The sequence below is a fragment of the Dioscorea cayenensis genome, chromosome 11 (assembly GCF_009730915.1).
Source record: "Dioscorea cayenensis subsp. rotundata cultivar TDr96_F1 chromosome 11, TDr96_F1_v2_PseudoChromosome.rev07_lg8_w22 25.fasta, whole genome shotgun sequence".
In the NCBI taxonomy this organism is placed as follows: Eukaryota; Viridiplantae; Streptophyta; class Magnoliopsida; order Dioscoreales; family Dioscoreaceae; genus Dioscorea; species Dioscorea cayenensis.
Genome location: NC_052481.1, coordinates 5,982,255 through 6,009,472, shown reverse-complemented (window position 1 = coordinate 6,009,472; position 27,218 = coordinate 5,982,255). Strand labels below are relative to the sequence as shown.

Sequence of the window (27,218 nt, the reverse complement as noted above, 5' to 3'; positions counted from 1 at the left end):
AAATATGTATAATGCAGGGTTGTTTTGTTGTAATAATCTAAGGTCATTGTTAAATATTCAAAAAAGAGCAAATAACTAATAAATTAAGCACATTTGTATAAAGGTTAAGCAAATTTTCAGTGATGATATTTTGATGAATTATTGGTACTAAATTTGGTACATGGATAGCAAATAACTAAATATCAAAGGTCAATCATCTTTCTATAGTTAATGAATTTAATGGCATGGACATAAATTTTATTTGATAAAAATTTTTACTTAAGCAATATTTTCCTTTACCTTGTCTCTTTCATGAAAATATCTCTCTTGTGGGTGGTTTTGTCATACTTTGTCAAATGCACTGTTGATATTGGTCCAATAGAGGTTAGACTTCCAATTGCATTTGCATAATAAATTTAAACATTAGTTTGTATAATATATCATGAATTTAATATATTATAGGGATAATTAATTGCTTTCATACCTATTAAATATTTGTCACAATTTGCACATGGGCCATTTTTTCTCGATCCAGATACTAAAAATGATATCTACGACAAGAAGATGGATCATCTGAGATTTATGTCATTTGTGTTAAGGTCCAAAGAAAATTGCAAATTCATTCATTGTGGATAGATATCAGACATTTGCATGAACAATATGAAACCTTGAAATCTTATAGATTGCTCTTTTAATGAGTTTTTCTTGGAACTTTGGACAATCAGATTCTTTAATTTGAACATGTATTGCATCTCCCTACCAAAGAAATTCTTGTAGTAAAATATTGTACATGATAGGTGATATGCAAATGAATGTGTTTTATGCTCAAAATGGGTTTCATGCTCGTATATTATCAAATGGAATATGTCATTGTATTAAAACTGTATAGGACAAATTAGAGTATTTTGGTATTTAAAGGGCATTCATATGAGTTATAATTGAGTAAATCATTTTGAACTAAACTTTGATTAAAAAATGAGAAACTTTATGTTATATATAATATGTATAATCTTATTCTATAAAAGATACACCCAGATAATATATATTCATAGATATATATTATGCAATAGTATATCATATGTATATTTTGTTTGGTTATTTTAGAAATTCATATAGATAGATGAATATGTGATGAGGTTTGTTGGAAGATTAGGTTAACATTTATTGTAATGCATAATTGTAAGAAAAGCGATTCTTATATAATACAATCCAATTACCTGAATATCAGTTGCCAAGAAATTTTGCTAAAGTTGGGATGTAACTATCCCAAATCCTTGCTATCCTGAGCTTTATCATTTGGTTTTGTCAAGGAGGCTTAAGTTGTGAAATGTGCTTAAAACTCATTGCAAATCTTCTAGAAAAAGATAAAGATATTATTAGTTGATTAATTTTGTGTGCAATGGTTAATCAAATGGAAAATAGAAGAAACATTACCTAGGAAGGGCATATATGAATATATGTATGTATACAAAGAATAAAATTTAGTTCAATAGTTCAAAAAAAAGAGTATTTGATAATATTATGTGAGAATTGCAAATGCTATCAATTATTTCCCTAACAAATGTCATGTGAGTATTATCATTTCGGGTTTGTTGTTTTTGATGCTTGATAACACACATTCATATATACATTTAGATGCTATCAAATATTTCCCTGTATAAAGCATTCCTAGTCTTGTTTGTACTTTTCCCATTGTTATCAAGAATTATGATTTTTAATCCTGCAAAAGATGTAACTCTTGACAGAGCTACATATAGTTGTCCATGTGAGAAGACAGGTCTAGGTAAGTACAAGCCGCTACTAATTCTAAAGTCTGGCCTTGGCTTTCATTTATGGTCATAGCATATGAAAGACTAACAAGGAATTACTTCGTACACATTATGAATGACCATTTAGCATCTTGCATAGCCATAATGATTCTAGGAATATAGACTTTTTGACCTCTGTTTGAACCTGAAATTATTTTTGCTTCTATAATGTTTGGACAGAGTTGTATGACTACCAATCTAGTTCCATTGCAAAGTCCATTTGTTAGGCTTATATTCCTAATTAGCATAATGGCAGAGCCTATCTTTAAAGTTAGTTCACGATTGGGTAACCCTGTGAAATTTAACACATTTAGGAATTCAGTCAAGTATAATGATCCTTGATTTTCAAAGTTTGTTGAAGATTTCAAGATGTATTCTGAGCTTAAATAATTTTTATCAATACTTTTTATTTTTTGAATTATTACTTCATTTAATGCATCAATAGTTTCATTATATGATGTCACAATAGCTTTTTCTCTAAGATAGTTTAGGTTTGTGTAATTGAGTTGAAATTGTGGATAGACAGCATTAATTATTGATTCATATGAATCTCATGAGTCATTCACTGAGAATACTTGTGGAATTTCAATACAATTGACTACTTCATCATTTTTGCTCTCAACACATGCAACTTTACAATCACCAATCTGTAATAACCAATCTACAAAGTGTTTAAGTTGAGCTTTACTTAATTTTTTAAGATTATTTTGTTGAAGTCGCATATTTGTTTTAAGGTTAAATACTTTACACTAATTCCATAGGTGAGAATGTGTGATAGTTTTATTAATGATATTTAGTCTTGTTCCATGTTGAATAACAGGCAAAATTTGGCAAAAATCTCCACCAAGGATGATTGCTTTTCCTCCAAATGGTTTTGTACATGCTTCTGGATTTTTTTTCGGATAGTAGATCTTGTAGAGTTTTGATTAAAGCTTTAAGACATTGTTTGTGAATCATTGGAGCTTGATTCCATACAATAAGAGTAGTATGTTCTATTAATTGTGCCAACTGAGTTTGTTTCTTAATTTGACATGTAGAACATTCTTCAACATTGAGTGGTATCTCAAATCGGGAGTGAGTTGTTCTTCCTCCAGGTAATAATAATGATGCAATTCTAGATGAAGCCACTGCAAGAGCTATTTTACCTTCAGAATGTATTATTGTTATAAAAGTATTCCATAGAAAATTTTTTCTAGTTCCTCCATGTCCATATGCAAAAAACATGCCTCCTTCATTGCTATTGACTACTTTGAATTTTGGTAAATTAGTAATTGTTTTGTATATAACTTAGCAACCATAGATAAATGGTTTTTTTGAAGTTGGTTAATGTTGTAGCTCATCTCTTCTAGAAGTTAGCGATTCGAGAAGTTGCTCAAGGCAAGAGATTGTGGTTAAGGTAAATCATTCTCTTTAAGTGATGATGAATGTTTATGCAAAATATCATCAAGAGCTATCAATAAACAGTTTTTCAGATATGCATCTGGAATGTTGTAATCATCTTTATTAAAAGCCTTCCTTACTCTATATTATATATCATTTGTTAGGATATTCTAGTTATTAGAAAAAACAGTTTTTTTGTCTACAACATCACAAAATAAGATTATTGTGACAAAAAGTTGTCTCAATTCACCTCTTGTAGCCCATTAAGCAGCTTGTGTTACAGCATTTTACCATTCTGTATCATCACCCAATAATCCTAAAGCAAAGCAAGATTCTTTAAAAGTCTGATATATCACTACATTAACTATTCTCAAATCCTCAAATGTTTGTGCTCCTTAGATTTCATTTAGTAGTAATCTTAGGTAATATATTTCACCTAATGCTGGATGTATATATATATTATCCTACCGATTATTCTACCAACCATTCTAAACCACTATGTCTTATCTTTCTTATACCATGTAAATCTAGTTGGGAAATCAACATACAACAGCATCCATCCTCTATCAACAATTTGGTTAGTAGCCATACATTTTGTAAACATGGCTTTCTCAAAATTTGGCATTGCTGATGATAGGGACGCAAGTGTACGTGCCGATTGTGTAATAATAGTGTGATAAAGGCAGAGTGTTGGTATGCAAGAAAGAAAATGAATACTAGTAGTAACTCTAAACCTCAAAATTAGCCTCAATGATCAACTGTCATGTTTGTTAACAATAACAAGTAAAATAAGAAAATACTGAAAATAATGCGATAGAAGTCAAGGAAGAGAGTGATGTGCGAGTGTAGCATTCCTCTAGGGTTATGAAGTACAGGACAAGGGTCATCTAGATATGTAATCCTATTTGAACCGAAAGGTTTTAGAATTATACTAAACCCCGATTTCTCAGGCAAAGAGTAACTGAATAGGTGCAGAGTTCATACAGGCATCCACACAATCGCATTAACACTCTATGAAACCTTATTGTGGGCTAATGAAAATCTCTTAAGTAGATACCCTCTCCCAAATAGAGAGATTACTCCTAATATGAGTACAGAGCCAAAATGCGAGTTCTCCTAAAATCCACTCCACTTGATTGCAAAGAGTACAGAGATTGCCAATAACTTACTTGGGAGAATTGAGGGAGATGGAGTCTCCAAAGTACCCTATACCCATGTTTACTCATAATTCCCTCTAATCACGACATGTCTATGCTATGTGGGTATTTCTATTCGTCATGTAGCACATCAAATATGATAGCTAGGGCTTTTGTCTCATTAGCAACCAAGCATTCAAACAAGCAATTAGATTCAAATAGATATGATTGCAATTAAGAAAATAATTTAAAACATGAAAGATCCAACAACCAATGTCAAAAAAGTAAACCCTAGAGTTCAACTACGTCCAAACATCTATAATTTAGCCCTCCATTAATGGAGGACAAAAATCTAAGATACAAATAATAGGAGGAAACATGAAATCCATGAAAACTCCCTTTTCAATTATGCCGATGAAGAATCACCGAAGAAACCCTTGAGAAACTTCCACGCAAGCCACCAAGATGAGCTTAACGGCTACGATCTTCAATCCCCTTGAATGTTGAGCCAAATCCACCTTGGAATTGCTCTTTAGATGCTGGAGATTCACCTCTTATCTTCCCTAACTTCGCCTCCAAAAATCACCCAAAAAAAAAGAATTGAATGCCCTAAAAAACCTCATCAGGCGTATTTATACCCGACTACTTACGGGCAAATTACACACGTAAGGACATGGTTGTAAGGGAGCTGGAAAAGATGGTCATGAGCCTTACGGAAACACTTACAGCTAAAGTGACATCCGTAAGGTCTTCTATATGTCTTGCGGCCCATCTTATGATCGTAAGTGCTGGACCATAAACTTCATTGTTCTGGTTCTTACGACAACCCTTATGGGTGTATGCTGTGGTCGTAAGCTCATCTGGATGGTCCTTACTGGCATCCTCATGGGTATAAGCCTTACATGTAAGGTCCTCTAAATTGGCTCTAAATCCTTCTTACATGCATAAATATGGCAGCAAAGTTTTGTAGAATTTACTTACAACCGTAAAGTTGGCCATAAGCCGCCTGTAAGCTACCCAGGTTTAACTTGTCCTTATTCTAATGATCCTGAGAGAGCTCCAACTTTATCGTTTGAGGTGTGAAATGCACCTTTTGGCTTTCTCTTATCTTGAAGCATTGCCCTAAGCCTGTTAATACAAAACACACTATATTTAGCATCGAATTCTACAATATGGTTCTCATATATGCCGACTGAGTGTACAAAATGATATGAAATACATGGATATTGTACATTTATTAATTCTACCACACTTGAGCTTTGCTTGTCCTCAAGCAAAATAGAAAATTACAAACCAAGTGGAGAAAGTGCAAGACCTCGGGTGCTCAGGAATTTTGGGAGTTTCACAAGTTGTTTGAGTTTCTACGATACAAGAATGTTAAAAAATTCAAGTTCTAAAAATAGTGCACACTCTCTTCAATACTATCATTGTGTGTGTGTTAGAACTCTCTACTTCACTTCTTTTGACCTAGAGGATTTAAAAACACAAAAAATCACACAAAAAAATTCTTAGGTGCAATGTGGTAGCTTCACACATCTTCTAAGGTAGCCCTTTCCAGTAAACACTCTACGAACGGCTTTCACACCTAAAAGAGGGCCCTTTCCGTATCTTTTACAAAAAAAAATGATAGCTTTCATTCACCAAAAGAGTTAGCTCTTTCTCTCTTTAGGGCATATATAGTATCCAACTTGTTGAGAGTGGCTTCACACTTCTAAAAGGGGTAGCTCTTTCCATTTCTCAACTCTTCTCTTCTCTTTTTAAAACAAATTCTTTCAAATTTGAAAACATTTTGATCAATTCACCCACAAGAAGTCAATGAACAAAACTAAAAGAAGTCCAACATGGTCTAAGTTATTACAATAGAGAAGTTGTATGCTCTAATTAGGTGACTAGCTAAGAATAAAGTGCACACTAAAAAAAATATAACTTAAAATGGAACAAACTTGCATGTTTCCACCCTAATAATAAGAAACTCCTCCTATATTTCAAAAGCACCGTCATAAGTCAAATTTGGCAAGTAAGAGATTTAACAATGAAACTTAAACCCCTCCCCCACACTTATTTCATACATTGTCCTCAATGTGTACGTGTTAAAAGAAGCATGCAAGGCAATGTAGACAAAATGAAGAAGGGAGTTGAATACGATTACTTCCCCGGTTCTCATAAAAGAAGTCGTTGATGCTTGGAACCGGCCTAGTGTGTCCTTTGTTGTGCCCTAGCAGTTTAGGGGCCACTCAAGGTCAAGAAATGACCGAGTGAGCATCCCTTTATAACTGAGGATGTTGGGTGTTGCAAATAAGTCCTGCGAAATGTAAGGAAGAATTATTAATACTCAACAAAATAAAATAACAAAATAGAAAATAAAATCGAACAAAAGTCTCAAAATAGATACAAAATAGGTAGGGCCAACCGTTGGCAAATTACTAATACAAAGTCTGAAGAAACAAAATTGAAATAAAAGAACTAATATTCAGCGGCGTTTGACGGTACAGAGTCTGTTAGTGGATGCGGTGATGAAGGAGGAGGATGAGGAACCAGCCTAAATAACAGGTGCAGGGCACGACTGAGATCGGAATCAAGCCATACTTAGGTTGCTAGAATGATCTGCTGACCTTCCTGCAATTGAATCACTGCATACTACAACTCCTACATCTCAGATTGCGATCAGGGAGCTACCGGGCTGGTTGCACTCGTTGGTGCAGTGGACGATGGATGACATGACTTACTGTCGGACTCATCATCTGACTCCTCATCTGCATCCTCACCCCCTGCTAGTGGCTGCTCGGTAGTGGTTCATCGGGAGCCTCGGTGGATAACCATTCCCATCAAGTACAGTGTATCCAAACCGAGGGATAATGAATCACCCATGACCTCCTATCCCTGGAGCCGATCTTCAAGCCGTATCCCTCATCAACCATGTGACATAGAGACCGGCAAAGATTGCACCTAGGTATACGTGTTGGCCCTGATGAGCGATGAAGTCTGCCAACGCGTAGCTTAGGTGGATAGGGCGACGCTAAACCAAGCTAAAAATGAATTAGAGCTCCTGCCGCCCCACCATTCCGGTGCTATCGCCTCGCCTTGCAAAAGATTGGGCAATGACAACATGCACATACTTGAGTGGTGGCCGGGAGGTCTTGGTGAGACTCGGCTCATAGCTCTATCCCTGGCTCACATGCTACCACGCTCCTTGAGCAGTGATGCCGGGCAAAAAGTCGATCAACAGCTGCTCATACTAAAGGGTGCTGGTGTAGTCTGTGTCATATAATTCTGTCAACAAAGAGAACTAAGTGTAACTCATCTTTCACCGTTCCCTGAATAGCTAGAAATGTATGGCATCATCCTGATTAAACCCCATGAACCCTCAATCCACCTCGAAGGTAGACAAGACCTCGAGGGTCGTGTCTCTGTACAATTGCTCCGTAATTAAAAATAGTCTGCACTATCCTCATCACTGCATTATGCTCCTTACTTCCTTCTCCAGCCCTAATTGAATGAGGACAGGCCAATCCACTGTAGATTACTAGCTAAACTGCTTCGTCCTAAAGTGGGCAAACTTCTCTCGGAAGCAAACCACTTGTGGGAGCCGAGGAGACTAAGGGGTCAAGGCCTCCTCTACAGTGGCTGTACCTAAGGTCGAAGCTTCAGGTCTCTTCCTCTTTCCTGACCCTAAAGCTGCCTTCTTTGCTCTAACCATCTTGCGATAAAAATACGACGTTTAGAACATGAGAATATGAAATTTTCTTAAACCAAGAGTACTTATGGCCTACTTACAGGAAGGCTTGCGGCCGTAAGACTTAGGGAAAAGTCACTTTTATGACGACCTTATGGCCGTAAGCTATGAGCTTAGGCCGTAAGTAGCCCTCCTGTACATTAGAGCTCAAAAGTTTACAAATTTTGAATTTAAAACAATAATCACACAGTACTAAACATTCACACATACATTTTCATGCAACATATCAATCAATGGACTCAATAAACATGAAAAACAAAGATTATCTTTGAGGCAAAGAAGAAGAAGAAAACTGGCTGGTGAAAAGCTCTCAAAATTGTCCAACCTCATTCAAAAACACTCAAAAACAAAGAGAATACAAGGCAAAAAGAATGGGAGAAGAAAATGGACCAGCGACCAAGATCTAGTGAAGAATAAGTTGAAATAAAGATTAAAGGTCGCGGCGCACTCAAAAACAAAGAGAATACAAGGCAAAAAGAATGGGAGAAGAAAATGGACTAGCGACCAAGATCCAGTGAAGAATAAGTTGAAATAATGATTAAAGGTCACCGGCGGCTCTAAAACCCTAGGAACTTACGGGAAGATTACGGACATAAGCTGAGACAGTAAGACTCTCTAAATGAACAAATACCAAGGAGGGGGGCTTACAGCCGTAAGGCCTTTCCTATCCCCGTAAGAGTATCTCCTTTACAAATTAGGTTATGACCGTAAGAAGCTTAACACTGAAGTCCATAAGGTTATCTAGAATGCTCTAACATTATATTTTACGGTCATATGGTGCCCGTAAGGAACCTAAGTTGTATCCCCTAAAGGTTACGGGTAGGAAGAGATTAAGGTATATCCGCAAAGTGCTATGGATGATCTTTTCGGCCTAACTTATAGGCATAAGCCACCTGTAAGGAACTTCTGAACTGTGCTCACTAGGACTTATGGGCCATAAGTTCATGATAAGTGCTTGAGTGAACATATTTCTTTATGTGTTTTACATGCATTGAGTATCATTTTTATCATGTTTTATGTCTCATAAATTGTATTTGGTGTTCCTTTGTGCAAACAGGGTTGTGAATGCCTTGAGAGAAGAAAAGAAAGCAAAGATAGGTCATGAGGCACATTTTGGGAGTCTTTTGTGCAATATATGGATCAAGACACAAGCGGAGCTCATACACAAGAAGGTGTGTACCAACTTCTAAGAGAATTAGAGTTAGATTGTGAGTTGGAAGGGCACAAAGGCAGCCACATTCCCATGTCCCGACTTGTATGAAGACTTCAAGAGCCCTTCTAATGATGATTAGATAACAAGAAGCCTCATAACCTACCACAAGGACGTGTGCCCGTCCATGTGGTCTCAAGAGAAGAAGAGTTTTGGAGCCTTGTTCATGCCAAGTACTGTCATTACACCATAATGGGTTTTTAGCGGCATTTATTTGGCGGCGTGTTTTACAAACGCCGCTATATTTAACAATTTTATGGCATTTTTCCATAAATGCCATTAAAAAAATAATTTACCGGTGTTTTTCTAGAAGTGCCACAATGTATTGTAATTTCGGGGCGTTTTTATCAAAAACGCCGCTAAATTCGTAATCCTATTAAATTTCTAAGCATAAAGTTTATATCTGGCGGTGTTTTTCAAGAAACCGCCACTAAAGTAATGTCATTAGCGGCGTTTTTTTTTACAAAAAAAGCCACTAAATTCTTGATATCATTAAATTTGAAACTAATAAAATTTATATTTAGCGGCATTTTTTATAAAACGCCACCAAAGTATTATACTTTAGCGGCATTTATGACTAAAAACACCGCTAAATTTATGATATTATTAAATTTGAAAGTAAAAATAGTTTAGATTTAGCGCCGTTTTTCCTTAAAACGCCGCAAAATGATAAAAAAAATTATTTGAAAATTTATAAAATTAAAATTTTTGCGGCGTTTATGCCAAAAAACGCCGTAATAATATAAATATTTTTTAATTTAAAATTTACAAAATTAAACTTTAGCGGGATTTATGCATAAAAACGCCGCTAAAATTTAATTGTTTTGAAAATTCAAAATTTACGCCATCTTTTTTGAGAAAATTTGAATTTGGCGCCATTAATTTTAAAATTTTTATTACCACCAGTTTTTATTTTCTATAAATACCCTTTGATATTGAAAAAATTTGTAAAAAAAATACCAAGATGATGGTAAAGAAGATGAAGATGACGTATGTGATGACGATGATGACGACGGGTTAAGAAGAAGAAGAAGAAGAAGAAGAAGAAGAAGAAGAAGAAGAAGAAGAAGATGATGATGATGATGATGATGATGATGATGATGATGAAACTAGAAGAAGAAGAAACAAGATGTGAAGAAGAAAAAAAAACTATAAGAAGAAGAAGAAAAAGAAGCTATAGAAGGAGTAGGAGGAGGAACCAGAAAAAAGAGAGAAGAGAAAAGAAGAAAAATAGAAAATAATAATAATAATAATAATAATAATAATAATAATAATAATAATAATTAGAAAAGCAAAAAGAGAAAATAATTTTAAAATAAAAACAAAAAAATCTAAAAAAAGAAGTAATAATAATAATAATAATAATAATAATAATAATAATAATAATAATAATAATACTTAGAGTAGTTGATTTTTAAAAAAAAAATCAGGTTAAAAAAATGTACATTAATTTTTTAAATTATTTTTTAAAAACGCCGCTAAAGAACATATAAACGCCGCTAATTTAGCGTTGTTTCTAGATAATTCGCCGCTAATGTAATTGGTAAATTAATTATTTTTTAAGTTATAAAACGATGTTAAACGGAATAGAAAAACGCCGCTAATTGCTGGAACATTGCTGACACTATCTTTGACGGCATTTTTCCCGGCACTTTGTGAAATTGCCGTCATGATATTTAGTGGCATTTAAAAACGCTGCTAAATATTAAAAAAAAATGCCGCTAAAGACCTATTATGGTGTAGTGTGTAATAAAACATTGTAACAGTACTGTAGCAAACCATTGTTCACTTGATCGGGTAAAATTTCCACCCTGTCATGTGGATAATTCTATAGCCCACATGGGCATGTAGAGGCTCACGCTGTCACATGGAGGCATGTGACAGGCCCGATTTCATATTATAAATAGCCGTTTTTCCTATTATTTAGATATCTTTTGGGCGGCTCTTGAGATGTGAGGCGGCTAGGGTTTAGAGAGGTCTATGCGGCTTAGGAGGCATTTCTTCACCAACCTTGATCGATTTCTTCTCTATCATAGCATCAAAGAAGCCACCGTCGACCCTAGCTTCTAAGTGGATTCCATCAAGACGTCGAAGCTCTCCATCAAAGCCATCAGTTCATATATAAGGGGGTTTATTTCTATGGCTTTTATATACTTTCATTCATTGATGGTTTGTTTTGTATATTGCTCCATGGAGAGCTAACTCCTAGAGGGTATTTGGGCTTGTGAACCCTAGGAATCTAATCTTGTATGGATTTTCTTTGTGTTTCTATTTTATCCGAGTTTGGTTGAGTTTTAATCTTATTTTCTTAATGCATGCTTGCCTTATTGATTTTATGGTTGTTTGTTTTTATGATTTGTTCACCTTGTGAGAGAGAAATCTCCATTAGGGTTATAACCTTAAGATTGAAGAGGGTTGAGAGGGTGAGTCATGTGATAGTGGAGCCTCCCCTTTTCTCTCCAATTGGTGTATTCTATCTCTGTATTTCCTAAGCTCTAGGCAACCATATGTGGTGTGAGGTATTGATATTGAGAGAGTTCTCCATCGAGACCTTATAGGGGGTTAGGGACCTTTCACATAGAGGTAGGGTTAGGTCTATTCTTAGAAATTTGATATACCCTTTGGAATCCCTAGAGTGATATGCCATTATATGTGGTGTGAGGTGTTGAGACTGAGAGATTTCTCCACCGGGACCTCGTAAGGGACTAGTATCGGCGATTTGGAAGCAAGATCTAATTATCTTTGGAATTTCATGACTTAAAATACTCATTCTAGAAACACTTTGCACACCTAATACCTAATACCTGAATCCTAGGGTGAGCACTGCTTTAATACTCCACTATTATTGATTGAGATCTCCTTCTATTTTACCCGTGCATATTCGTCTTTGGTATTCATTTCTTCACACACTAGATCATCACATCATCCCATTGATCATTAGGCTAGATAGCAAAGAAGCAGTTAGTACTAGTAATTCTGTTCCCTGTAGATTCAACTACCCGACCCGTTGGGTACTTTATTACTTTAACGCCCGTGCACTTGCGGTATACACACGTAAGAGGTGTGTTAGTGCATTTGTGAGGCTCTCTGCATTCCCTTTGCGGGGTGTCTTAGGGGTGTGAGACGCCTATAAAGTTCTCTATTTGAGGCTTACAATCCTACTTTTGGGTGTAAGTAGCCCGTAAGGGTCTTGGAAAATTGAGCAGGGTTTTCCCTATTTTTTGCAGTTAATCTCAAATACAAATATGACCAAGAAAGCATAAAAATGAGTGTCTATGATCACAAACATCCAACCACTACATGAAAATACAAGACTAGCCGAGCAATTATTACTGAATCAAACAAAACTACAAAACTATTACTAAAGACTCAAAACTCAAAAATACAAAAAATTGCTTGAGTTGCCTCCCACAAAGCATTTGCTTTATGTCATGAGCTTAACGTACCTGAAATGCGCATGTCAAGGCGGTTTAAAGTAAAAAATTTCCTTAAGGCTAACATGAATGTCCCTATAATAGTGCCCAAGTGCAATATTAGAGAAAATAGGGAACTTACCGATGAAGTTGACTGACTCGGGATTACCTCCATAGGAAAAGGTTTTCTCTTGCCTTTCTTGGGGGAAGTAGCCTCTCGATAATGCTTTTTGCTTGTGTTTTCATCAATCACAATTGGTGTAAGCAAAGGGGTGGTCTCTTCAATGTGAAGGTCGTCCAATGACTCCTCGAAAAGCTCCTTGTGCAAAATTTCCTACACACATTAATCAACAATTGAATCAGTCTTATCAAGAAAATAACACGTATCATCAAAAGTAGAAGGATATTTCATGGCATCTGATAAAGCAAACATAACTTCCTCATCCCAACCCTAAGTATCATCTTACCATGACTAACATCAATTAGGGCTTGGGAGGTGGCTAGGAAAGGCCTACCAAGGATAAGGGGCACCTCAACATCTTCATCTACATCTAAAATCACAAAGTCTACAGGGAAAATAAATTTGTCAAACTAAATCAATACATCTTCTATGATTCCCCTAGAATGTCTAATGGAGTCGTCCGCTAGTTGCAAGGTCATCCTAGTTGGCTTAAGGTCACGAAGTCGAAGTCATCTAAACATGTTGTAAGCATTACATTGATGCTAGCACCTAAATCCACAAGGGATTTTTCATTTACCAAATCACGAATGTTACAAGGATTATTGAAACTCCCTGGATCTTTTTGTTTCATTGGTAGTTGATTCTGAAGCAACGCCGAGCTCCTTTCACTTAATGTGACCGTTGATACCTCCTCAAATTTCCGCTTGTTTGTTAATAGGTTCTTGAGAAACTTGGCATACTTTTGCATTTCAGACAAGGCTTCAACAAATGGGTCATTGATTTGTAATTGCTTCAACAAATCTAGAAATATCTTGAATTGTTCATTTGTACGATCATTCTTCAGCCTTGATGGGTGTGGGAGGCTGGGAGCATACTCCTTCCTTCTTCGGTGGTGGTGTTCTTTCTTAATATTTGGAGTAGATTCTCCTCCCCTTGCAGGACTCTCAATAACCTCAATTTCTTGTCCCTTTTCCTTTTGCATCAACTTTTCACTACCCATGCCTACCTCTTTATCACTCCGAAGAGTGATAGCCTTGAGATTCTCATGAGGATTGACCTCAGTGTTCTCAGTAAACTTCGTTGAGGACATTTGAACAATAGTTTACCTATTTTCCCCACCTGATTCTCTAAATTTTGAAAAGAAGTCTATTGGTTTCTCAACGATGCCTCTATGCTGTGGAATCAGTTTTCAAACTGCTAAAACTTCACATATGTGCTTTGAATATACTGAGTAAGCACTCCCTCCAATGCGGGTCTTTTGTCATTCTGCTGGTGAAGAGAAAATCCTGGTGGGGGCTTATGCTATTACCCTTGATTTTCCCAAGAAAAATTGGGGTGATTCCACCATCCTGGGTTATTCAGTGGGTCCATGTCTGCTCTGACAATGGAACAATCTGTTGAGGCATGTCCTCCCCCACATTGTCACACACCATAACTGTAGCTGATTTCTGAGTAGACAAGTTATCAATCTTTCTGCTCAAAGCTTCCACCTGGGCTGCTAGTGCTGTAACTTTACTAACTCCAATCATCTTGGCTGGCTTCACAGCTGACTTGCCTCTCGAATTTCATTCATAATTATTCATGGCTATTTCTTCAATCAACTGCTTAGTTGTCTCTTGGGTCTTACTGCCAAGCGACTCTCCCGTTGCTGAATTAATAAGTTGCCTGGTACTCTAATTGAGGCCATTATGAAAAATCTGAACTTCCATCCATTAGGGGAGGTTGTGATGCGGGCATTTCCTCAACAAGTTTTTGAATTGCTCCCATGCCTCAAATAGTGATTCAGTGTCTAGTTGTGCATAAGCGGTAGTCTCCTGATGCAACTTGGTCATTCTTCCTGGGTAGAAAATAATGGGCTAAGAACAATTTGACAAGCTGCTTCTAAGTAGTGATAGATGCTCTAGGAAAAGTCTGGAGCCACTACTTAGCTCTTCCTTTCAATGAAAATGGGAACAAGAGGAGTTTGATGGCATCATCAGAAACGTTGTTGATCTTCAGCATATCACATACTTCAAGGAATCCCCCAATATGATTGTTAGAATCCTCGTCCTGTAATCCATGGAACTGTAATGAATTCTGGACCATCTATATAAAGACATGCTTAAGCTCAAAGTTGTTTATTGTAACTGGTGGACATACTATACTTGACTGAGAACCATCAAGAGTGGGACGAGCATAATCTAAAAGGGTCCTATGTCGTTTCCCTTTATCTGCCATGGTGTCTAATTGCTTTCCCTCAGCACTCACTGTCAAAGATCCTATCTCGTTCAACAAAGCTATTCTCGATCGGGTTCCAATCACTCTTTCTACATTGCTCTCACCTTCTACAAGTCTTATTGACTTTCCTTTTGGTGGTATACACTAAAATCAAACAAGAGAAAAAGGAATCAGAAACAATAAAGAAAAAAAAAAGAGAAACAAATAAGAAAGTAAAAAAATGGATAAAGTGGTGGATATTCAAGTGTTCCTAATATCACTAAATCCTTCCCCGGCAACGGCGCAAAAAACTTGATAGAGATGCAAGTGTATATGCCAATCGCGTAATAATAGTGTGCTAAAAGTAGAGTGTAGGTCCACAGGATAGAAAGTGAATACTAGTAGTAACTCTAAACTCAAAAATTAGCATTAATGATCAATTGTCGTGTGTGTGAACAATAACAAGTAAAATGAGAAAATACGGGAAATAATGGGATAGGAGTCAAGGAAGAGAGTGATGTCCAGCCGTAGCATCCTTCTAGTGTTATGAAGTGCAGAACAAGGGTCTTCTAGATATGCAATCCTATTTGAACCAAAAGATTTTCATAATTATATTAAACCTCGATTTCTCGAGCGAAGAGTAACTGAATAGGTGCAAAGTTGATGCAGACATCCACACAATCGCATTAACACTTTATGAAACCTTATTGTGGGCTAATGACAATCTCTAAAATAGATAATCTCCACCAAAGAGAGAGATTATCCCTAATCCGAATACAGAGTATAATTGCGATTTCTCCTAAAATCCACTTCACATGATTGCAAAGAGCACAAAGATTGCCAATAACTCACTCATGAGAATTAAGGGAGACAAAGTCTCCAAAGTACCCTTTACCAAGGCTTACTCACAATCCCCTCTAATCAAGACATGACTATGTTAGGTGGATATTTCTACTCGTCATGTAGCACATCAAACATGATAGGTACGGCTTTCGCCTCATTAGCATCCAAGCATATAAACACGCAATTAGATTCAAATATATATGATTGCAAATAAAAAAATAATTTAAAGCATGAAAAATCCAACAACCAATGTCAAATAAGTAAATGCTAGAGTTCAACTACGCCTAAATTTCTACAAATTAGCCCTCCATTAATGGAGGGCAAACATCCAAGAAACAAATAATAGGAGGAAACATGAAATCAATGAAATCCCTCTTTTTAATTATGCCGATGAAGAATCGCCGAAGAAACCCTTGAGAAGCTTCCACTCACATTGCCAATGTGAGCTTGATGGCTAAGATTATTAATCCCCTTGAATGTTGAGCCAAATACCCCTTGAAATTGCTTCTTAGGTATTGGAGATTCACCTCTTATCTTCCATAACTTCACCTCCAAGAATCACCCAAAAGAAAAGAATTTAATGCCCTAAAAATCCTCATTAGGCCTATTTATACATGACTGCTTACGGGCTATTTATGGGGGTAAGGACATGTCCATAAGGGAGCTGGAGAAGATGGTTGGAGCCTTATGGGAACACGTATGGCCGTAAGTCACATTCATAAGATCTTTTGTATGTGTTGCGGTCCAGTTTACGGCTGTAAGCACTAGACTGTAACTTCACTATTTTGCTTATTGCAACCACTCTTACAATTGTATGCTATGGGTGTGAGCTCCTCTTGATGGTCCTTACGGGTGTAAGCCTTGCCTGTAAGGCCCTCTGAATTGGCTCTGAATCCCTCTTACGAGCATAAACATGCCCGTAAGGTTTTGTGGAATTTACTTACGGCCGTAAGGTTGGCCAAAAGCTGCTCGTAAGCCACCCAGTTTTGCTTTGTCCTTATTCTAATGATGCTGAGAGATCTCCAACTTCATCGTTTGAGGTCTGAAATGCTTACTATGATTTTTTCTCATCTTGAAGCGCTGCCATAAGCCTATTAATGTGAAATACACTATATTTAGCATTGAATTCCACAATAATATTCTAATACATACCGATTGAGTGTACAAAATGATGTGAAATACATGGACATTGTACATTCATCAGTTGCAATATGATTAATTGATTGGCTATCACTAAAATAGATATTTTGTTCTTCTAGAAAGTGTATAAGTAGTCATTGAACAGAAGGTTCTCTGGGATGAATTGGAAACTCCAAAAGCCTCCAACAACTTTCATAAGCTAACAAATATCTACGATCTAAATAGTTTTAGATCTCATCTATTCTGCTTGATGATGAAGTTTCAAACACAGCTCTAGCTCTGTCAGGCCCTTTACTAATGTATTTAAAAAGGTATTTGACTGCTCTTGTTCTTTTGAAAATCTCCACATTAATATGTTGAATTAAATAAACATAGTATTCTCACATTGTCCACCACCATTCACATTCGAAGTAGGACTATTGATCGATCAAATCTCAGAAAAGTTTTAACCACTTATATTTTCAATTGCTTTATTACTCTAAACGATTGTGTATGACTGGATATGCTTGTTTTTCTTTCTATAAAGGATTCTAGTAGCGTTATTATGGTTTGTGCATATTTTGTGATCTTTTAGATCTAATTTTTTCATATGCTTCATTCTAATAGTTGTGGCTAGATCTTAACTAATTATAGGTAATAGATCTATTTTTTTTAATGATGTAACCTAGGCATTACAAATTTTATGCAAAAGTACTTGTCATAAAGCTATAATAAGCTACTTTGGAAAGATAATATTAGAAACACCAAAAAAACAAAAAAACAAAAAAAAAAAATATTAATTTCAAAGATATTCAGATCTTATGTAATACAAACATGTTGGAAAATTAATATGCTTACCTCAAAAAAGTGTCGTAGCTTGAGTTAAAATCATCTTAGCATTCGAAACTAAATTATGAAGAAACACAAAACCATAACAAAACATTAGTGAAACAACATAAAATATTAATCAAAATAAAATGTGGAATAAAAATATAAGACTTTGTAGCATAGATAAGGAATTCAAAATAAGTAATGGATTTATTTCTAACTATTGCTATATAATATATAAATTATTATATTGCGTATGAATAGTCATTTCAATCTAATATTTCAATATATTATCACAATACGCTCCTACTTAAACTATTAAAAGGTGAAAAAGCACGAAAGGATAATATATGGTATCATTGTAAGCTTAGAATGTTTTTATGTTGGGATGGTATATATGACCTCAGTGCCTATTTTGTTTGATATATTCCCTTCAATATTGCAAGCTTGAAGTTTTATTTTTTTAGTGTCAATTCATTATCTATATGCATTTTATGGTTAGAAATTAAAACCAATTAAAACTTAACAAATGGCGTTAAGAGGGATGTTAAGGGATGAACCGTATATATAATAATAATAATAATAATAATAATAATAATAATAATAATAATAATAAACACATCGAAATATATTTCAAAAAAAATAAAAACAAATAGTTTTAAATTATTTAAACAACAAATACCTTTCACATCGAAATATATTTCAAAAAAAATAAAAACAAATAGTTTTAAATAATTTAAACAACAAATACCTTTTAAAAAACATGCAAAAATAATTGGTATTTTAATAATAATAATTATTATTATTATTATTGTTATTATTAAAACATATTTTTCCAAAAAATGTGTTAAAAAATAATTTTTTAAAAATTAATAATAACTTAAAAAGGGTTTAAAAATCTAAAAATATCTTATTTTTGTGATTTTTTTTAAAAAGAGAAAGGGGTGCATGAAAAAAAAAACACAATATTTTAATATTTTAAAGACCAACGCACCATTCAAATGATGACATGGTTTAATGTGATATTTTTCAAACTTATATTAGTTAATAAATTTAATATGAGATCATTTTGATAATTAAAAAAAAATTATATTGAAAAAAGTCCTAAAATATATTTTTAGTGGTGAATGTGACCTTGATGACTTAATCGAAAGAATGCAAATTTTGTAGGTTATACATGAAATTTATTTTTATATATATTTAAATATATATATATATATATATACATATAAATTGATAAATATAGTCTTAGAGACATATAAACTATTAAAAAAATAAAGGTTATTTAAAAGTACTACCATATCCATATAATTAATCTTTTTAAGAGAAATATGAGATTATTTTTTAGCCTTTAATAATTGTGAAGAATAAATTTTAAAGAATTTAAAAAAATACATCAGGCATAGCCTATAAAAGTTTTTTTATTTAAAAAAACGAGAAACACGAATAAAGTCTGATTAAAATAACATATATATTCACACATATATTAATTGATAAATAAAATAGTTTTAGAGACATAAACTATTAAAAAATAAAGGTTATTTAAAAAAAGTAGTACCATATAAAAAATTTTCAAGAGAAATATGAGATAAAAAATTTTTCTTTAATAATTGTGAAGCAACTGTTCATTTGCCCAAGCCAAATCAATGAATAAAAAAACATTTTCTTTCTTAATTTAATTAAATATCTAATCATGTGACTAATTAATCTTATATGAGGACCTAATAATAATAATAATAATAATAATAATAATAATAATAATAATAATAATATTCGAAGCTTAATTATAAAGGTGTATATATATATATATGATCCCTAGACGTATCCCCTAGTGCTATTGGAGAACATGCGGTGTTCTCTAAATGATAAATATATTCTAACAGAACAAGCTCTTAATTCCCGGAATGGAGAACCATAAGAAACCGTTTTTCTTCAACCATTGGACTTGAAATAGAAAAACATATACTTTTATAAGGATCATAGATAATCATTCTTGACGTTTTTTGCCATGCATTGCTTGTTTCATTTGATTTTTTCCTTTGACTTTTTCTTAATTATATTAATGCACATTTCATATTTAAAAAAAGAGTTTAATTATTGGATGTTCCTAACATGCCAAGTAATGATTAATTATATGAATTAATTGTCTTATAAACTTATATACATACTAATAGATTATTAATTGTTGAAACATGTCATATAAACATTATAATATTTACTTCAAAATTTTTCGATTCAACTGAGCGCATTAATCACTTAATAATCGATACTTTTAACCTAATAATTTATATTTTAAAAAATGAATTAATTGAACTATTTATTAATTAGATAATAATTAGTGACTTATGCAAAAAGAAAGTTTTTTTTTTTTCCATTTTATCAAAGATCAAGAAGTGCATGAGGAATTTTAAAAGATATTGATGGTAACAAGACTAATTTAATTATTATACCAAAAAGAAATAAATTTCAATGTGTTTTTTACAAACCAAGTTTTTAATTAATATAAGTTTTTAATATGAATAGTAATATAAGCATCACACTGTCATGAAGAACATATTAATCAAACGAGCTTACATTTCCTATATATGTATATATATATATATATATTTGTATATATATATTAAGATTGTTGACAAATGTGATTATTATATATATTTTGAAAGATCATTTTGACACATGCTATTTTTTAATCATTTTCTCTGGTCATGAATGAAGAGAAATTAATTATAAGAGTGTCACAAATAGGATAAATCATACTACAAAAGAATATGCTTGCTCGAAGTAAAACTATTATAGACAAGATTATTGTAATCATTTTAATTTCTCTAATACTAGTAGTACTAAACTTATAAATATTTTAAATAATCACTCATTTAAATATAACCTCCACAATGAATATAAAATTAAGCTTGGTGCAAAATGAAAATATAAATATTCCATAACTAATATTTTTTTAATTAGAAATAGAGGCCAGTGATTTACAAATATTGAAGAAAAAGCAAGTGTCTCCTTTGGATATTTAAAAAGATATTTCTGTGAGGATAAAGATAGGAAGAAGAAGAAGAAGAAGAAGAAGAAGAAGTAGAAGATATTTATTGATTAACGTGTGCTTGCGGACACATTTGCATTTGATTTGATTGTGGTTGTTTAGTTCCAAGAGAGACACACAAAGAAAAGCAAGTGTTAGGTCATGCAACCATGCAAGCAACTCGTAATTTATAACGCGGCAACTCGTTTCCTCTTGTCCACGTGGCATCCTTCATGCATATCCTCCTTCCCTTATATAAACCCATGCATTCCGTTCTCCTCCTCCTTAAACTTGCATCCCAAGTATATTCAGATATATAGAAAATCCAAGAGAAACAGAAAGAGACAATGTTGGCTAAATTGCTCCATTTTTCATCATCTTCATCATCATCTTCCACAAGGACCTCAACTTCAAGTAAAGGTAACATATCTCCATGCATTTACATTTACATTTTATTAGTATATTTTATGATATTAATTACAATGTATTAGTATATTTTATTAAATAATTAGGTCAAATTATTATGATATTAAAAATAACCAAATTATTAAGATAATAATTAACCAATTCTTAAGAATTTCCCGATTGCAACTCCTTCAAATGCCCTCCGTCGTCCCTCATTTGCCTCCGCCTCCACCTCCACCGTCATCTCCATCTCCGCCACCACCATCTCCATCACTCCCACCACCATCACCTCCGCCGCCACCCCTACCACCTCCGTCATCTCTATCTCCGCCACCACTGCCAACGCCGTCCCTGTCGCAGCCATCGTCATCTCAATCCCCCCACCAACGCCGTCCCTTTTGTAGCCTCCCCGGTCGTTTGGTACACCAGCAAGATCCCTGAATGCCCCTTGTCCTCCTTCGTTCTGATCACGAACCGCCACGCCTCGGCCTCCTCGTCGTCCCACGCCGTGGTCGGATCCCGGAAATCCTTCAGCCCCACATCGGGCGGTGGGATGAGGACGGGCTTCGCTTCTAACTTGTATGGATGAGTTGGTAGATCGGCGGAGCATGATATGGTGCAGAGATGGTTGGAATTAATGGAAGGTGAGGGATTCTCAAATAAATTGGCCGTAAAACCAAATCCTTTATCCGTACAATTAGAAGGTGTTTGAAGTTGCATCAGAAAAAGAGAATTCATACAAACAAACAATGGATTTTGGCACTTGATGTATTTAGAGTTACATGTAACTCTAAATACATCAAAACAAACACCCCATTACATTTTTTGCATTTACTTATGAAATGAATACATGCATACAGACATACATACATATATATTAATTATATGTATATATTGGTTTGCTTAGAAACAAAGTAACTAACAAACTTAAGCAACAGGGATGAACGTGGAGGAAGAGTACAAGCAAACACTAAGAACGAAGTCATACATTGAGATATGGAACAAAGGGCATCATAAATTCCATAAAAGCATCACCAATAACTCTTCTCCTTTCTCTATTCCGGACTTAGTCTTAGAACCAAAACAAGAGGTATTGATTAGTACTACCAAACTGTTTCAAGGATTCTCTGATCGTGATCCACTTGTTGAATATTTTGATGCCACATTTCAAGCTTTCAATGCATGTTCATCTTTGCTTGCTTCCATTGAAAGCACACGTGGTTACTACCATGCTATTCGCAATCTTCTTAACAAGACCAATAAGTTTTCGGAGCTCACTTCCATGCTTGACCTCCCAAACCCTGTCTCACCTCAAACCCTAACTTATTTTCAAGAGATGAGTACAAACTTTGGGTCTTTAACACAAAGGTTGATTGAAGCTCGCCGGAGAATGAAAAGAAGGATTAGAGTTGTTAATGATTGGAAGAGAGTTACTGTGGTGGTGTTAGTGGTTGCATGCAGTGCTGCGGCCGTGGCGGCAATGGTGGTGGCCGGTCATGTGTTGGTGGTGTTCGGGGTAGTGGTGGCGGCGCCGGTGGTGGTGGCCGGAAAGAGAGGGAAGAAGATCAGAAGGGTGGAGAAGAATGTGGATGAGGCAGCTAGAGGAGCATACATTATGGGAAGGGACATGGAGACCATGAGTAGGATGGTGAGGAGAGTGGGGGATGAGGTGGAGCACCGGCGAGAGGTAGCGAAGATGGCGGTGAGGAGTGGAGAGAGGAGAATGGTGATGGAGGCAGTGAAGGAGATGGAGAGTGGAGAGGAAGGGTTTGAAAGGCAAGTGGAAGAGCTTGAAGAACATGTTTACTTGAGTTTGCTTACTATTAATAGGAGTAGGAACTTGGTGGCTAATGATATCTTCTTCCATGATGTGGATGTTGTGAGTTGATTCATGCATAGTGTTCTTTTTTTCTATTTTACAAGTTTGGATTTTTATGGTTGAGAGTTTTGCATCAGTACATATATAATTGTGTTTTGAGGTTGTGTTGTTTGGATTGATTAATTATTGCATGTTGCAGATGTGAATGTGGGTTATTTATTTATTTATTTTTGGTTGACCATTTAGGTGTGATTTAGAAGTATTGCTGTGTTTCGTTGAATCTATGTTTGTTTTTGTATGGTTGTGAGTTTAATTCGCATCAAATAAGGATGGTTTGATATTGTATTGTTAATTTGGTGTTATGTTTTTTTAATTTTTTTTAATAGAACAATATTTGTCATAAATATGATTGATGGTGGTGATTAAATCAGCAATGAAATTTTTCTTTAATGTGAGAATTAGTTTTCAAGTTTTTCAAAACATTAAATTAATGGAATAACTCTACAGAAAATCTTGACATTCAAAGGTTAATTCACCGAAAGAATGCTGAACTTAAAATTTTGAAATTATTTTTATTTATTTGTAACGTATAGGGAATATATATATATATATATTATTTGAATTGTACTGAATAATATTTAAACTATTATATGTAACATTTCAAATATATATATGTCACGTCCCAGCTCCACAACCGGGCCCTCGGACAGATCGGCCGCATCCAATGGGACTGGGCCCCACTGGGTGCAAGGCCTCAGTCTTGACCTGGTCAGAGTCAACCCTAACAAGCAGATATGAACAGTAACACAATAGCACAAATAGGATACTGGAAACTGAAACACTACAAGTACGGGCTTTAGCAGCCCTTGGACGGTAGAGGCCATCTCATGAACCTCAGCCTCAGCATAGGATTTGGCAACGGTAGGTTATTTCTTGCTCTTCCAAACAACAAGAGAAGACCCAAGAAAAATACAGTTACCAGTGACAGAGAGCCTATCATCAGGGGAACTAGCCAAGGAAGCATCAGAATAGGCCTGTAGCTAAAGAGTGGACTCGAGTGGGTAGAACAGACCAAAAGATACAGTGCCATGAAGATATTGCAATACCGGAGAATGTGAGCATAATTGACAGAAGTGGGTACCGCAACAAACTGACTGAGAGTGTGTACAACATGTGAAATTTCATGCGAGTAACGGCCAAGTAGACAAAACTTCCAACCAGATGCCGATAGTGAGAAGGATCAGATAAGGGAATCCCATCGGAAGCATGAAGCTGCAAATGTAGCTTTATCGGTGTAGCGGCAATATGGGGATCGGCCAAACCAGAGTGAGCACTAGATCTAGAGTGTAACATTGCTGAGAGAGACGGTAGACATCAGGATGAGAAGTGATATCGATACATAGAAAATAATGAAGCAAACCCAGATCAGTCATCAAGAAGGTCTCACACAGCTTTTGCTTCACAAAAGTAATGTGAATAGAGTTATCGCTAGTAAAAATCATGTCATCCACATACAGAAGAAGAATGATACTGTCCAGAGAAAAAGAATGAACAAAGACTGTCAAATCATGTATGCCCATAGTGAAACCAGTAGCCTCACCCACTCTGCTAAATTGCTCAAACCAGGCCCGTGGAGCCTTTATGAGACTATAAATAGCACGGTAAAGACGACAAACAGACCCTAGAGGGACTCGAAGACTTGGAGGATGAGTCATGTAAACCTCCTTCTTTCAAGTCCTTGTGAAGAAATGCATTCTTCACATCAAGCTAATGAAGAACCCACCCATGAACAGCCGCAACAGAAACTAATGTGCATAGAGCGTGCATGTGGGCCATAGGGGCAAAAGTCTCATCATACTCGTGATCATACTCCTGCTGAAAACCATGAGTAACCAAAAGGCTTTATAACACAAGAGAGATCCTTTAGAACAGGTCTTCATCCAGTAAATCCAACGACAAGTGATGGGAATAGCATGGGAGGGAAGAGAAATAAGATCCCATGTGTGAGTCCAAGATAAGCAATCGAGCTCCTCTGCCATGGTTGTAAGCCACTCAGGCGATTGAACCTCCTCACTGTACGTACCTAGCTCAATGACATCTGAAACACTAGTGCTAGAAGAGGCATAATGGGTAGGAGGATGTAAAACAGAGCTATCACATAAAAAGTAAGTATGAGAGGATACCTCAAGAGCCGAATTGGTAGCAGTAAAGGCGTTAGAGCAAACCAGCTGAGGTAGAGGCACTGCAGGATCCCAACGGTGGTAAAAGAGACAAATAGGTAAATGAGCAGAAGGGGAAAAGGCTGTGGGAAACTCAACAGATAAAGGGAGAGATGAGTGAGAGAGAAGCTCGGAAGAAGGGCCAAGTCATAAAGGAGAGGAAGACACATTGGGAGCATCTTCAGCGAAAGGAGTAGGGAAAAGAAAAGACAGAAGGACTGAGGGAGAGGGAACGCAGTGGAAGAAAAAGAAGTATAGAAAGGGGTGGACTCATCAAACATGACATCATGGAAGATGCGAATATGATAAGTGACAGGATCATAACAACAATATTTTTTATGCTCAAGTCTATATCCTAGAAAAACTCAAGAAACAGACTGGGTAGTTAATTTTGTCCGCTCCCGAAGTAAGAGCAAAACAAAGTAGCGACATCAAAAAACACAAAGATGATCAAAGCGGGCAGGTGTCCCATGGAGACACTCACCTGGGCTATGACCATTAGGATGAGAGAAGGGTTGTAGGTTAATGAGATAAATAGCAGTGTAACATTAACCCAGAAATAAGGGGGAGAAAGGCACCTAAAAGAAGAGCACAGGCCGTCTCTAAGATGTGAGGATGCTTGCGTTCAACATCCCTGTTCTGAGGATGAGCCCTAGGACAGGATAATTGAGGGAAGGTGCCCTCAGAAGATAAAAGGTACGAAAGGCCTGAAAATTGTACTCACCGCCAGAGTCAGACTAAAAGGTCTTGATAGCTGTAGAGAACTGGGTGTGAACTATAACGATGAAAAGGCAATAGATAAATAGTAATTGACTACAATAATGCATAAGATAAAGCCCTGTGAATCGAGTGTAGTCATCAATAAAAATAACATAATAACGATTATCTCCTTTAGATACAAAGGGAGCGAGCCCCATACATCAAAGTGAATAAGCTCAAAAGGAGTAGAAGTTTGAGACACACTTAGAGGATAAGGACGATGTAGCTGCTTACCGAGCTTAAAGCTAAAACAGACCACATTAGAAGGAGGAAAGACAGCTTCTAAAATACCATGATGAACAAGGGACGACATACGAGAAGGACATAAGTGGCCAAGATGATGATGCCACATATGGTGAGACTGAACAGCAGTATGACAGTGATGAATGGGTGTGGCTAAAGATGGAAGATAAAGGGAATCCAACACATAAACTCCACTTTGACGGTGGCCAGCTCCAATCACAGTCCCACTATGATCATGTACTCGACATGAGATACAATAAAAAATAACCTGATAGTAATAATTAGTAATCTAGCTAACAGACATAAAGTTCATTGATAAACGATAAACATGAGAGCTAGAGGGTACGGAAAATGCACTGGAAGAGAGAAGGCTAGTAAAGGAAACAGGAAGAAGTGTGCTATCAGTAATGTGAACATGGGTGACAAGGGTGGTGGATAGGAGTGGTGAAGATGAGTGGCATCAGGGGTTATGTGAAGAGATGCACCAGAGTCAAGAAGTCACAGAGGACAGGAACTACTTGGAGCGAATGGAGCAACGTGAGCCAAACATATATGACTAATAGAGGAGGTGGAGTCTGCAGATGGGACTACTGGAACTGCCAAAACATCACCAATAATTACTGATCTACAAGGGATACTAGAGCAGGAGAGGCCTGTACAGAGTGTGCCTATAGAGAGGGAGGCATGGGAAGAAGAGATTGAGCCATTGGAGATGCGCCAGGAGGAGTGATGTGCGGAAGTCCACGCTGTTTCTTCAAATAGTCACGCTTGAGGTGGCCCAGTTTACCACAATAATGACAAGTCATGTTCCGCTTTGGCCAGGGGGAAGGTAGAGAGGAAATAGGAGGTGGAGAACAAACAGGCGAGGATACTAGAGGTGCAGAAACAAAGCAGGAGACAGTAAGGGCACTATCCCCAT

At 35.8% G+C, this 27,218-nt stretch overlaps 1 protein-coding gene across 2 annotated transcripts; it reads left to right on the top strand.

Moving 5' to 3' along the window:
* The first annotated feature begins 21,161 nt into the window (after positions 1–21,161).
* Positions 21,162–23,163, top strand: LOC120272617 (putative UPF0496 protein 2). 2 transcript variants are annotated; one of them, XM_039279483.1, is made up of 2 exons: positions 21,162–21,274; positions 22,198–23,163. In XM_039279483.1, exons 1-2 carry the CDS (start codon positions 21,202–21,204, stop codon positions 23,145–23,147), a joined length of 1,023 nt encoding a protein of 340 aa, XP_039135417.1. In that variant the 5' UTR covers positions 21,162–21,201; the 3' UTR covers positions 23,148–23,163. The 2 variants fall into 2 exon arrangements, with proteins under 2 accessions (XP_039135417.1, XP_039135418.1); XM_039279484.1 differs by lacking the exon at positions 21,162–21,274 and adding an exon at positions 21,596–21,903.
* The last annotated feature ends 4,055 nt before the right edge of the window (positions 23,164–27,218 follow it).